Below are 13,442 nucleotides of genomic sequence, written 5' to 3'. Positions count from 1 at the left end.
CTGCCCGTGCCTGCTCTGCCCCTGCCCGCTTTGCCCGTGCCCGCTCTGCCCGTGCCCGCTCTGCCCCTGCCCGCTCTGCCCGTGCCCGCTCTGCCCCCACTCCCCTTTCCTCCCCACTTTGTCCCCCGAGCGCCCCCCGAGCTGCCCGACCCTGGCCCTCCGGGCCGCCTGGGGGCGCTGTGTCGGGGCGCGGGGAAGGGGCCGGGGCGGCGCTCGCTGCTCTCTGTGGTGGCGGCGGCCCGGGCTGGCGGCGGGCGGCGAAGATGGCGGAGCCGAGCGGTGGCGGCGGCGGCGGCGGCGGCCCCGGGCCCGGGCCCGGCGGGGAGGGCCAGGCGGGGCCCGGCGGGGCGCTCATCCGCGTCACCGTGAAGACCCCCAAGGACAAGGAAGAGATCGTCATCGCGGACGGCGCCTCCGTGCGCGAGGTGAGGGCGGGGGCGGGCCGGAGGGGCGGAGGGGGCCTGGCAGGGGCGTGAGGGGCTGGGGGGCTGGTTCAGGGGGTTCACGGGGCCAGGAGCAGGGTGAGGGTTTTTGGGGAGGGAGCTGAGGTTGGTGACAGGGAGGACTTTGGGGGAGACGTGAGGAGCAGGGAAGGGGGCTCTGGCTGGCGGAGAGGTTGTCAGGGTGTCCGGTGTGGCTCTCGGGGACCGGGTCAGAGCTGGAGGGGCGGCCCAGGGGTCCTTAGGGCAACCCGGGCCTTTGAGGCCTTGTTGGAGCCGGGCTGGGAGGGAGCCGGGAGAGCGGGGAGGGCGGGTGCTGGGGGCTTCGGGAAGGACAGTCCCCGTTGGGGGGAGTTGGTCCGGGGTGCGGGTCACTCGTGGGAGGGGTCGTGGATGTCGAAACCGCGTTTGTTGCGGGCGCGTGAGGGGTGTGCGAGCGCTCGGAGCGCAGCTTCTTGGCGGAGGTGGCAGCTGTGGGAGGGGGTGTGAAGGACGGGGTGGGGTCTGGGGGCTCGGCCCGTGGGCCGGGCAGCGGGGGAGTGGGAAGGGAGGAGTTCCCTGAGCGGGGCGGGGTGGGAAGGGTTTTGGGATTGGGGGCAGAGCCGGCTGGGTGCGTGGGGAGCTGCAAGGGGGGGGAAAGGTCGGGGTCGTGGGGTGGGTCTGGACCCCCCTGGAGGCGGATCCCCGAGGCGAGGGGAGAGGAGCCGGGCGGGTGTTTGGGGCCAGGGTTGGGTGGGGAGGAAGAAGAGGAGCATCAGCCCTTCCAGGGGTGGGCTGGTGGGGTTCTGCTCCTGCCAGGGAGCAGGAGGGGGCTGGGATTGGCAAAGGCTGGGATTGGCAAAGGCCGCCTCCGGGGCTGGCCCCAGCGCCGTGGAAGTGACAGTGCCCACTGGGACAAGGTGTCATCGGCACAGCCGGGGCTGGCAGCGCGTGTTGGTCGGGCACAGGGCATGAGGTCGGCCTGTGAAGGACGTGGCAGGAAATCTCTGGGCAGCAGGGCACGGCATAGGTGTAGGCACGGGCTGTGCACGTGTGGCCCTCCTGCTCCTTCCTCCCCCCATGGGCTCCAGGGAGCCCGTGGGTACAGGGGGTGTGGAGTGAGGGCTCTGTGCAAGGGAGGGGCCTGGAGCTGTGTGGGGAGGGACATGGAGCTGTGCAGGGAAGGCACAGAGCTGTGGGGCCAGGGTGACCTTTGGCCAGGGCTGTGCTCTCCGCAGCCTTGTTTTTAGGGTTCTGGTGTGAAGGCTGGGAGCTCTGGGGCAGACATGTGCTTTGCACTCTGTGCTGGCCTTCCCCTCTGAATTCCCTGTAGTTTGTGGCTTCCAAGTGCAAGGCTTTGTTTCCTCCCAGTCAGTTTGGGAATGCCCTGGCGGGGCCAGCAGTGACAGTGGTGTTGGCAGGTGTTAATCCCAGCACACCACACAGTAAGGAAGAGATGCCCATGCTCCGTGGCGAGCTCACAGGGAATTCGGTTGCAGAAATAGGAATTGGAGAAGACCTAGTTTATTTCCATTGGCTGATAAAGGATTGTTCCCTTTTCCATAGAGCTCTGTCCTGTATTGAATCAGAGCTGGGCTTTCCTTAGGAAAAAAAGCTCAAATGAGCAGAGACAAAACCAGTTCAGTCATTCAGAATAAACGGTGTGTTTGAGTTAGGCCTGAGACACACTTGGTCTGGCTTTGGAAGCCTTCGGCTCTTCCCGAGGGAATGGCTCTGTTCTTTCCAAGATTTACTCCATGTTTTGTCAGTGCAGAGCTTGTTTTGGTTTTTCCTAAACACCTCAGACATCCTCAGCAACTGGTGCCTGAGTGGTAGATGGGCTCTGAGGGCTTGTGCTGTTCCCAGGGTGGATCTGATCCCTGGAGCTTTACATTTCTGGTCTCGGTCCTTCTGGTCTGAAAAATGCTCTGTTTGTTTTCCAGTTCAAAGAAGAGATTTCCAGGCGGTTCAAAGCCAAACAGGATCAGCTGGTTCTGATCTTTGCTGGGAAGATCCTGAAGGATGGAGACACATTGAATCAACACGGGATCAAAGATGGGCTGACTGTGCACTTGGTCATTAAGACCCCGCAGAAGTAAGAGTTTGGTCTGGGGGGCTGAGGGCAAAGGAGGGCTGGGAATAGCTGATGATAAAGTTCCTGATGAGCTTTCCCAGGCTCTCCCTGCCTGTAGTGGGGTTTGTCACCCACTTGTCTGCTCTGTGGGGGTGTGGCAGGTACTTGGTGGGGCTGGTCCTCTAACGTGAGCTCTGTGTGTGTGTGGCTTGGGGTATTTTGAGCCTTCAGAATTCACTGATCGTGGCAGGAGCCGTCGGAACTCGATACTGGTTCTAACAAAACCGAGTTGCTGATAACACAGATTACTTTCCCAGTGAATTTGTGTTGCTGGAGAAGCCAGCACCCAAGTTTTTCTGTCATCTCCTGCCATGTACTCTGCTCTAAGCACAGGGGGTGCTCCACCTCGAGAGTGAGTGGAGGTTCAGGCTGTGTGACCACGTGCACGGAGCAGTGTGGGAGTCTCCAGGGCTGCCTCTGCCTTGGGCTCCTGCCATGGTGTGTCTGGGCTCCTGGGAAGCTCCAGGGCAGCATCTCTGTGCAGTTCTGCTGTCTCCTGGGAGAGCTGCATTAATCAAAATGGCTTTTTTGCCCTGGTTTTCTTTTCCCCCACCTGTTTTTTACAAAGACAGGGATGTGTATTGTCAGGTCCTGCAGGAGCCTCTCCCTGGATTCTGCCTCTCCAGGTAGCTGAAAAGCCTGATGCTCTTCTTCCACTGTCTCCACAGCAAATGTGGTACTGGTGAACCATTTCAGAGGGTGAATCAGAGCTGTCCTGAGCTGCTCATTTTTCTCCTGCCAATAGTCCTGGATACATTACAGTCTCTCCCTGTCCTCATAGAAACCAAGTGCCCTTTCTTCAGCTTCCTTCTTCCTTTTTTGTTCAGCTTCCCTTTTACTTTGTTTCCCCACTCTCTGCCTCTCTCAGTGGCTGCTGGTTTTTAGCAGCAGTTGGGTGAGTCTGGGCAGTGGACAGGGACCTTTGGGGTTGATCTTTCAAGTGCTAGAATAAGAGTGAAAAAGGAAAGGGAGTTAAAGAAAAGGAATCATTCTTGGTTTGGAAAAGAAAAAGTCGTCAGAGAAATAATTTTTCTTATGTTCATAGGTATAATAGCATTATTGGAGGCAAGTAAAGTGAATTTTGTGGTCTAAATTCATGTGAAAGCTCTTCAGCACTAGTCCAGGACTCACTGTTGTGACTGCAGAGGCTTCAGAGAATCTTTAAGTGTTCTGTTTCAAATTCCTGTAACACATCCTGAGGAGGAACTGGGGTGACAAGGTCCTGGACTGGGTTGGTGTACTTAGCAAAGCTGATGTCCAGCACCTACTGCGTGGTGCCCTGTGGCACAGTGGCTGTGTGGGTGTGTTAAAATAAGCTCCAGACAACTTGTGTTGGATGCAGGAGTCTTGCATGAAGGTACAGCCACTGGCAGAGCTGAGAATTCGGAGCCAAACTGGCCATAGCTTCGTGGGACAGGGCCTGGCTGCCTCGTGCCTCAGTCTCCCTCTCTGTAGAGTAATGCTGGTACTTCTTTTTGCCCCAGGAGCACTGATAGGAATATTCAGAAGTGCAGAGTCTCGTTTACCCCTTGCACTAGCCCTGCTGTAACCTCCTGTGGTTTCTGTGGGAGCAGCAGGAGGATTTTCCTGTTTGGAGCAAACTCATTGCTCAAGGATATGGCTGAGGTAAATAGTTCAGTGGGATTCAAGGAAGAGCTGGATACAACTCAGGGTAAGACCTGCCCAACTGCTCTGTATGGGCCAGGACAACATGTCAGGGGCTGCAATGCATCAGGATGGGAGGCAGAATGCAGCAGATGGGAGGCATCTGGGAGCACAGCTGGGCTCCGTGCAGGCAGGGTTGGGAGGGGAGCTGGGGCTGCTCCTGCAGGGGTGACCGGTGTGCCGGGAGCTCGGTCAGCCTGGGCTGCGTGTCCCGTGTTCCCACAAAGGACCCTGCTCACCCTTCCCCAGCCCCAGGAGTGTAACACCCTCTGATCCTTTGCAGGGTCCAAGATTCAACATCTGCTGCTTCTGCCCCCAATGCTGCTTCTGCCCCCAGTGCAACCCCCTCTTCTCCTGCTGCCCCATCTCAGCCCTCCACATCCAGCAGTGCCGGTCCGGACGCAGGGAGTGGCAGCAGACGGAGCAGCGGGTCGGGGACCATGGGAGGTCCTGGAGATGGAGGCCCCAACAGTGCTCCATCCATCCTCTGTAAGTGGGGGCTGTGAGAAGGAAGGATTTCCTGGGATTAGACCAAGGAGTCAGGGTTCTTGACCCCCATTGTTGCCTCTGCTCGCTGTGAGCTTTGCATGAGTCACTCCCACGGCCGACCTCGGTGTCCCTGCTCAGGGTGATGCCACAGCCCTTAGTGAGGTGTCTTGTAGGGGAGTCCTCCCTCAGAGCTGGCTGCCATAGGAACGTGGGATACCCCTGGGTTTGTGGGGTGCAGTTCAGCTGATGCGCCTGTCCCTCTTTTTGCAGCTGCTGACAGTTACTGACTCACGCCTCTCTCCCCGTGTGTTGTTCCCTCTCCAGCTGGTTTTGGTGGCATCACTGGGCTGGGCAACCTTGGCATGGGCTCTGCCAACTTCATGGAGCTCCAGCAGCAAATGCAGCGGCAGCTGATGTCCAACCCAGAGATGCTTTCCCAGATCATGGAGAATCCCTTGGTGCAGAACATGATGTCCAACCCTGACCTCATGAGGCAGATGATCATGGCCAATCCCCAGATGCAGCAGCTCATGGAACGAAATCCAGAGATAAGCCACATGCTGAATAACCCGGAGCTCATGAGGCAGGTGAGTCACCCAGGGCCTCGGTAAAGAGCGTTCAGGAGAGTCTTTGTGGACCAGCTTTAGTGTCTCTTCTGTCGAGGGGGAACGGGAATGCCAGAGCAGTGGTTTTTTGGAGATCTCTTCCTTCCTGCTGTGAGCTCCCCACAAACAGATGGTGGTCTTGAGTTATGTGAATACTGATTGCACAACCCACGTCCTTGCAACTCTTATCTCCCTTTCAGAGCTATTGAATCCATGGTGTGTTGGGAAAAAAAGGATGCTGGGATTATCCTAGCGTGCTGCCTACAAGACTACTGTGTTCTGATTCAAGAATGGGAGTAAAAGCAGTGCTGGAAAAGTGAAGCTACTGCAAAAGCTCTTTGTTTCTCTCTAGTTCTCTTGATAGATAAAGTACAGAGCCCCGAGCTGCACAGTCAAGTGTTTCACTACTTGTATCAGTGGGGAGCACTAATGTAGCTGGGATCCCAGAGGGCTCTGATTTTTCCCAGAACAGAGAGGACCTGTTCCCTAGAGGAACTGGCTGTCTGGAAGACCAAAGTTTCATTGGAAGGGAAGCCTAAGGGTTGAGTGAGAGGTTGAGGGTGTTAATAGCCCTTGACAGGACTGCTGTTTCCTGGGAAGGCTTGTCAGGAGGGTTGTGCTGAATGGGCCTAGTTTCCATCTGTTTCTCAGTTATTCTACCTTCAACTGTGTCAGGCATACATGAAATTCCAGAGCTGCAGGACTAAATTGTGAATAATCCGTACTTAAGCAGATCTTCAAATGAGACCTGGATATTTCTCATGCAGGAGAAACCCATCAGAAGCCTGGAGGAGGTGGAAGGATTCAGCCTTTTCCACTTTCCCAGTTGTTGAATGTACTCTATCCAGTCTGAGTGGGAACATATGGCTGTTAGATGTTTGGATGTCCTGATACTGCTTAGAAACAAAACAGTCTCATCCAGCTGAACTGAGAGGCTGGAGAAGGAAGAGAGGCTGAGCAAGGCTGGGGAGGAGCTGGGATCCCTGGGCTCTCTTTGCTTGGATAAATGATCTCTCTGCTCTCTGCCTGTGAAACGGGTTTAATTATCCTCTTTCTCCTGGGAGCTGAGATTTAACTCTTTCAGGGCTTGGCTGGGGGATCAGTAGAAAACCACTGGGCTGCTGACCAGGTTCTTGATCCACCCTGGTCCTCCATGGTGCACATGGGCCTGAGCTTTCCACCTTCTCCTCCTTCTCCCAGACAATGGAATTGGCTCGTAACCCCGCCATGATGCAGGAGATGATGCGGAACCAGGACCGTGCTTTGAGTAATCTCGAGAGCATTCCAGGAGGATACAACGCCCTGCGCCGGATGTACACGGACATCCAGGAGCCCATGTTCAGCGCAGCCAGGGAGCAGGTACTGCCTGCCTTCCTCCAAGTGGGGTGTAGTGTGGGAAGGGGGTCTTTCCCTGGCCCCTGTGCTGGTGGGACAGCTTTCCAGCAGCGTGGCTGTTTGTGTCTGTCCAGTGCAGGCACTGGCCTGCAGCCCCTCTCATTACATGGATTGGGGTGTCGGAGCAGAGACCTGCCCTGGCTCCTGCAGTCCCCCAGCAGGCTGGATGCCAGCCATAGCCCATGGGCAGGCCCCTGTCGCCTCGTTAGCACAGCCCTCTGCTCCCTGGATTAGCTGGAGCCGACGCCTCTGGAGCGGAGCTGGCTCAGGTCCAGCTGGCTGGGAGCACAGGAGGAGGGAGCGCAGGTCTGGCTGCAGAGGGCTGTGCAGACACTCCAGCCCAGCATTACCTACTGGTATGTCCAGGCGCTGCTTTTACAGAGGCGTTTTGAAGCCTTGCATTTAGGAGCCAAATCTGGAGGCTGTGGCCACTCCTGAGCCTGCTCTTTTTCCGAGCGAGGTGTGTTGTGGATTGCAGATTTCTCAGGAGGCGAATCATGGCACGTGTTTAGCATATTCTGGACTTGGCTGAATGTGATCGGCTGTTCCCTGGCTCGCTCGGTGCTGGGGTTGGTCTGACCTTCTCTGCTGGGACTAACTGATTCCGGCTGTTTCTTTTTTCTTTCTCCCTAGTTTGGCAACAATCCTTTCTCTTCCTTGACGGGGAATTCTGACAGCTCGAGCTCTCAGCCTTTGAGGACGGAGAACAGAGAGCCGTTGCCAAACCCCTGGAGCCCCACACCCCCTGCTTCCCAGAGCCAGGCACCCAGCAGCGAAGGGAGCACGGGCTCGGCAACCACCCAGAGCACCCCGACTGTATCCAACCCCTTCGGGCTGAACGCTGCCAGCATTGGTGCCGGTACGTGAGGGACAAGCTGGAGGATGCTCCTGGCTGAGCAGGTCACCCAGGCTTCCTTGGGGGGCCAGTCCCTCTGGCACTAGAGCCGTGTCCAGAGCTGTTCTCCAGAGGATTGTTCTGGTGTGCCTGTTGGAGGGGCCCTTTGGGAACTCTGCTGTCCCTGCACCCTCAAGAGCAGGGGAGTGGCCAACAGAGCACTGCCATGGTGTCCACAGTGGTGTTTGCTGCTGGCTGGGGATGGAGTACAGGCAGTGCTGTTACCAGTCACATTTTTTTTCGGGCACTGCAGCGGTGCTCAGGCTCATCAGGGGTCTTTTTTTGTCTTCCCTTCCCCTTGCAGGCATGTTCAACAGCCCAGAGATGCAAGGACTCCTGCAGCAGATTTCTGAAAACCCTCAGCTGATGCAGAACATGATCTCTGCCCCTTACATGCGGAGCATGATGCAAACTCTTGCCCAGAACCCGGACTTCGCAGCACAGGTAAAAGTGTTGCAGCCATCTGCTGTTGCCAGGCAGGCTGTGAGCACAGTGAGACCAGTCTGCTGTGGGGTCAGACTGGTTCCTCCTGCAGACACTGGAGCAGAGTGAATACACACGGTTTGGCTGTATTTCTTGGTAGCCTGAAGGCAGCCCCAGCTCTGAGCCCTGTGTCTTAGCAGAGCCCCTGACACAAGAGGTGGCTTTCAGAGGGACATGGGAATGGCCCTTCTCTTTTCCCATGGTTAAGTGGCTCCTGTTCAACACTGCTGTCAGGAATTGAGCTGTCCCATTTTGGTCCCCCTTAGCAGGGGAGCCTTTTGAAAGCCCAGGGAGGGAGTCAGGGGCACGAATGACCTGTTCTTCATGGCTTAGTTGCGCAGGGTTTAACAGCCAGTCAGTGGCAGCAACCCTCTGACCCTACCTACGTGTGCTGTCTCTTGCTAGATCATGGTAAATGTCCCCCTCTTTGCTGGGAATCCACAGCTTCAAGAACAGCTCCGCCTTCAGCTCCCTGTCTTCTTGCAGCAGGTAAAGGCCTCTGGCTGGCCCTGTGCTGCCCTCAGCCCCTGGCTCCAGAGCTTCTCCCCACACTGTGTGACAGGCAGGATCTCAGCTGCTTGGTTGAGTGCAGTAGGAAGCATGTGGGCTTGGGGGGCTGGGCTGAGGAAGGAAAGAGGTTGCACAGGGGAGACAGAGAGGAAGAGCTTGGTTAGGCAAGGCAGCCTGAATTAACTCATCTGAATTATTGTAAGGTGGACTCCAAATTAGGCTCGTTAAGCTACTTGGAACCCCTCTGTGGACAGTTTCCCACTGTGTTGAGTTTACAGAAATTAACACAACTAATTGTGCTAGAGCAGCTGGTTCTCAGGTAAATTAGATTCCAAAGGCATGTGCCCCCAGCTCTAATGTGATTCACCCAGTTCATTTAGGAGACCTGATCTGAGCTCTGTGAGTGTCCCTGCAGATGAGCCCTGCGGTCTTGGAGCCTCGGAGGAGGGTCCAGACGCGCAGGTCGGCGCTGGCCGCGGGCGAGAGGCGCCTGCTGGGGTGTAGCAGCGCTGGTCGGTACCGTGGTGTCTTTCTACCTTGGTCCCCAGATGCAGAACCCGGACTCCCTGTCCATCCTCACCAACCCCCGCGCCATGCAGGCCCTGCTGCAGATCCAGCAGGGACTCCAGACGCTGCAGACGGAGGCCCCTGGACTAGTGCCAAGGTACGGAGCACTCCGGAGTGGGGTCCTGCAGGCAGAGCTGCCGTGCCCGGGACCAGCAGGCAGAACTGGCTGGCAGTTCACTGGGGAGATCTGCTGAGGGTGCTGTCATGGGGCAGGTGGGTGTGTGCCTGCAGGCTTCTCTGAGCCTGGCTAATTAGCACTTGCTCCTTGCTTGTGCTGCACTGGGAAGTCCTTGACCCTTTCTTTTTGGAGAAAAGGTTTGGAATGTTCTTGGTCCCTCCCCCATCCTTTGTTTGCTGTATTCGGTGTGGACTGAGCTCAAGAAGTTTTATCTGGAGGCTGGGTGGGTGTGCTGGGGCAGGCTGGGCTGCTGGCCCTCTGCTCGCTGTCACTGTGTGTCATGCCCCATCTCAGCAGTTCCCTGCAGGCTCAGTTAGCTCTGCTCACTCCCAGCGCCGCGTGTGACTGGGGCATGGACACAGCCGGTTCCAGAGCTGCCCCGTAGCCGGCCTGCTGGCTGCCCTGCTGCCCCTCTCAGGGGATGCCCAGAGCACCAGCGTGCCCCTGAGCTTACCCTGCCTTCCTCTACAGCCTCGGCTCCTTCGGCATGCCCCGAATGCCCCCGTCCTCCACAGGAGGAAGCACAATCCCGGAGAACCCCGTTCCCTCTGCTTCGACGCCGGCCAGTGCCTCTCCAGCTGGGGGTGGTAACCCCCAACAGCAGCTCATGCAGCAGATGATCCAGCTGCTGGCCGGAGGAAACTCTCAAGTACGTAATGCCTAGCGGCTCCTGGGACAGGCAGGGAGGTCTCCAGGGGGGTCCCCGTCCCACCCTGCTCAGGGGATGTGGTTCCGGAGTGTCTCTTCAGGTGGTGCTGTGGTGCTTCAGGCCAGGTTTGGTGTAGGGGTCTGGCTGGTTCTTTGGGGTGTGGAACCCTTGGCAGAGGTTTAGGCTCGTAGTTCTGGGGATCCTACTCCCCACACTGCTGCCACCGTCGGTACCAAGCCAGGACTGACTCTGGTGTGGCTGCTGTGCCACAGCCTGGGGGGACGTGGGGACTGTCCCCACACAAGCCTGAGGCTGAGCTCAGGGTCCCTGTGCAGCCCTGCCCGTGTTGGGTGCTGTCTCTGCTCTCTGACTCCGAGGTCTCCGTCCTTTCCCTCGCAGGCGCAGAGCCCCGAAGTGCGATTCCAACAGCAGCTGGAGCAGCTGAATGCCATGGGCTTCATCAACCGTGAGGCCAATCTCCAGGCACTCATTGCCACCGGCGGGGACATCAACGCAGCTATCGAGAGACTGCTGGGCTCCCAGCCTTCCTAAACTCTGTCCTGCTGCCCCACAGACGTCAGCACATGCATCCATACACATGCACAGGGGATCTTTCCGGAAAGCCCGCCATCATTTTCATATCTGACAGCTGTCCATGTATTTAAAACAAAAAGATACAGCTTAACCCCTGACCTTCCTACTAAGTTAAGATTTCATGTTGAAATGCTCTTTAACTGGCTTGTATGTGGATTCCAGTTCTCATCGTGGCCACAGAGACTTCAGATGTGTATTTTTTCCTAAATATGCCCTGTCTCAGACACTCTTCTCTCTCTCTCTAGATGGTAGAGGCGATACTTCTAGTTACTTACCTGAATGATTGTGTTTTGAGTAGCTTGATTTTAACTGTACATGATTCCCTCCCCTAGCCCTCCTTTCAGGCAAATATTTAAAAAATTGAGCCAAGTTTGGGGATTGGTTATTTCTCTCAGCATCTTATTGGGAATGGATCAAAAGAAAAATTGAAATTACCTGGAAATTTCTGATGTCATTTGTCTTAATGTTCCCGGGGATGAAACGAGCCCGTATCCCTCACTCACAGGTACCTCTGATCTCCTGGTAAAGGGTTAATGGGTGCGAAAACTGCATTTGAAGTGTGGTCTTTATGCTGTTGGGGTGGTGTAACAGAGCCCAGGGGTCTGCAGGGACCAGGTGTGCTGTTCTTGAGCTTGAGTTGAAGGTGCTGTGCAGAGGAAGGTGTTTGGAAGGTGTGTTTCTGCCCAAGCAATGTGGTTCCTGTGCAGAGGTGTTGGGGGCCATTGACTCCTGTGCTCAGTGGGCTCATTTCTCCAAGTGCAAAAACTGAAAAGGAAATGGAAAAGTAAGTTAATGATCTTTTTCGCTTCACTGGAAAATGTTGAAGTTCATGTTCTTCCCAGTTTAGATCCATCCTCCACTCCCCCCCCCTCCATTCTGGTGTGTTTGAATGTTCTGACTCTTTCCAAGAGACTCCCCAGGACCAGCAGGGTGGTATTTCCCAGGAGCCTCCATGGCTGTGTAATTTGCATACACCATTTTTATCAAAAGGAAAATAAATGCGCACAACCATCTGTCTCCCTGCATCCCTGTCTCGTCCTTGCCTGCCTGGGCTCAGCTGGGGCATTCCCAGTTCCCCAGGATTAATCCATGCTGTCCCCTGTGCTCACCTCGAGCAGGTAGCAGGGCTGTCGTGCTCCCTCCCCTCCTGGCCCCTTCTGCTGCCTTCCCCTGTGGCAGGAAACGTTTTGGACACTTCAGGAACGCTGCTGAAGCTTCCCAAACTCTGGCCCTAAATGTGCCTATTTGGAAGCTTCCTTTCAGTTAGAGCTGGCAATTAGCAGTTAGCAACCCTTGGAACTGCTGTGAGCTGGGAGTTAGTGTTATTTGATAGTTTTAGGTTTCTTTCAGTGTGGGAGGATTGGGCAGTGAGAGGGAACAGGAGGAGTCCCGGCGCTGCTTCCTGCAGACCTGTAAAACCTGCTGCACCCAGGGGCTCCTCGAGCTGGGGCTGGGCTTGATGGGTGCTGGTGTTGCTCAGAGTGTAGGTGGTGGTGGAGAAAACACGTGAGTGTGCAGGCTGGAAATGCTCCTGCCTGTGTGAGTGTGTGTATAATGAGACCGGGATCCCTTGGAGGAGGATTTGGGAAGCAGCTTTAACCTATTCTGGAGGCCGTGCACAGACCTGTGGATGGCTTTGTGCAAACCTCTCCTCAGACATGGGAACTTTGCACAGACCACAGTGCAGGGATGGGAGCTGGAGGGGTTGGAGCTCTTCCCAAATGCCGCTGATCAGCCCCTGGAATGGGCTCCTGAAAAGGCCTGTGATCCTTGTGATCTCTTGGATGTCCCTTGCTGGCATTAAGGTCTCTGTCCCCGCACCTGCCAGCGCTTGCATGGAATGTGCTCCGGGAGGATGGATGGGGCAAGCAGGGAAGGGAGGGAGCAAAGGGAGTGCAGGGAGTCACAGTGAGACGTACCCCACGGTGTGGGTGAACCTCTGAGGAGCAAAACTAGTCCCAACCCTGTTGTTGTGTCTGGCCAGGCAGAAACAGCCCTTCCACCCCCTCAGGGTCAGCAAGGTGGTGTCACACAGTGGCGTCAGTGTCACAGAGTGGTGTCAGTCACCCCAGTGCATGAGGGATCTGTGTGTGTGTGAGGGGATTTGTGTCAGAACAGGGACTTTGAGGGATGGAGGCATCCAGTCCAAAGCTGGCTGGAAATAAATCCCTGAGTGGTGGAGAGATCCGGCTGCAGTGTGGGCAGATGGCTGAGAACCACTGAGGAGAGTCCAGAGCAGCCTGAGAATCACGGAATGGTTTGGGTGGGAAGACACCTCACAACTCATCTCATTCCATCCCCTGCCATGGGCAGGGACACTGTCCACTAGACCAGGTTGCTCCAAGCCCTGCCTGGCCTGGCCTTGACTTCCAGGGATCCAGGGGCAGCCACAGCTTTTCTGGGCAACCTGGGCCAGTGCCTCGCCACCCTCACCCTCCTAATATCTCATCTCAGTCTCTCCCAGTTTAAAACCATTCCTCCTTGTCCCACCACCATCTGCCTGTGTAAAAAGTCTCTTGTCCATTGTTTTCATGAGTTCCCCTTAAGTCCTGAAAGGCCACGATGAGTCCTCACAGGCTGTTCGTTCAGTTCTTGGTGTCTCGCTTGTTTAAGCAGGAAAACACATTTCTCCCATCTCTCCATTCCTCACCTGCCCACGAGCCAAGATGTTAAATAGAGACACAAAGAAACCTGCAACCTCTGGTGTCCATGTGATGCCACCCCCCAGCTCTCCACCCTCCCCCAGCAGCCTGGCGCGGCCACCCACTCCTGGCTGCTCCCAGGGGCTTTGTTGTGCTGTTCACGGGGAAGGGAAGCTGGCAGGGAAGGGCCTGTGGCTTCTCTGGTGTTGCTGGCAGG

General features: G+C 56.3%; 1 protein-coding gene across 2 annotated transcripts; it reads left to right on the top strand.

Moving 5' to 3' along the window:
- Positions 1 to 240: 240 nt before the first annotated feature.
- On the top strand, positions 241 to 11,600 carry UBQLN4 (ubiquilin 4). 2 transcript variants are annotated; one of them, XM_050327892.1, is made up of 11 exons: positions 241 to 425; positions 2,363 to 2,514; positions 4,502 to 4,707; positions 5,032 to 5,294; positions 6,513 to 6,671; positions 7,341 to 7,566; positions 7,907 to 8,046; positions 8,491 to 8,574; positions 9,144 to 9,259; positions 9,812 to 9,989; positions 10,389 to 11,600. In XM_050327892.1, the coding sequence occupies exons 1-11, from the start codon at positions 264 to 266 to the stop codon at positions 10,539 to 10,541; spliced, it is 1,839 nt and encodes a 612-aa protein (XP_050183849.1). In that variant the 5' UTR covers positions 241 to 263; the 3' UTR covers positions 10,542 to 11,600. The 2 variants fall into 2 exon arrangements, with proteins under 2 accessions (XP_050183849.1, XP_050183851.1); XM_050327894.1 differs by lacking the exon at positions 8,491 to 8,574.
- Positions 11,601 to 13,442: the final 1,842 nt, after the last annotated feature.

Source organism: Myiozetetes cayanensis, unplaced genomic scaffold (assembly GCF_022539395.1).
Source record: "Myiozetetes cayanensis isolate MyiCay16 unplaced genomic scaffold, myiCay2020 scf35, whole genome shotgun sequence".
NCBI classification, from domain to species: Eukaryota; Metazoa; Chordata; class Aves; order Passeriformes; family Tyrannidae; genus Myiozetetes; species Myiozetetes cayanensis.
This window is presented reverse-complemented; position numbering and strand designations above follow the sequence as displayed.

Bases quoted from the DNA above. Each gene is read 5' to 3' on its own strand.
- UBQLN4 (XM_050327892.1), top strand. From the start codon at position 264: ATGGCGGAGCCGAGCGGTGGCGGCGGCGGCGGCGGCGGCCCCGGGCCC. The intron at 426-2,362 runs GTGAGGGCGGGG...TTTGTTTTCCAG, and splicing joins ACGGCGCCTCCGTGCGCGAG to TTCAAAGAAGAGATTTCCAG. The intron at 8,575-9,143 runs GTAAAGGCCTCT...CTTGGTCCCCAG, and splicing joins TCCCTGTCTTCTTGCAGCAG to ATGCAGAACCCGGACTCCCT.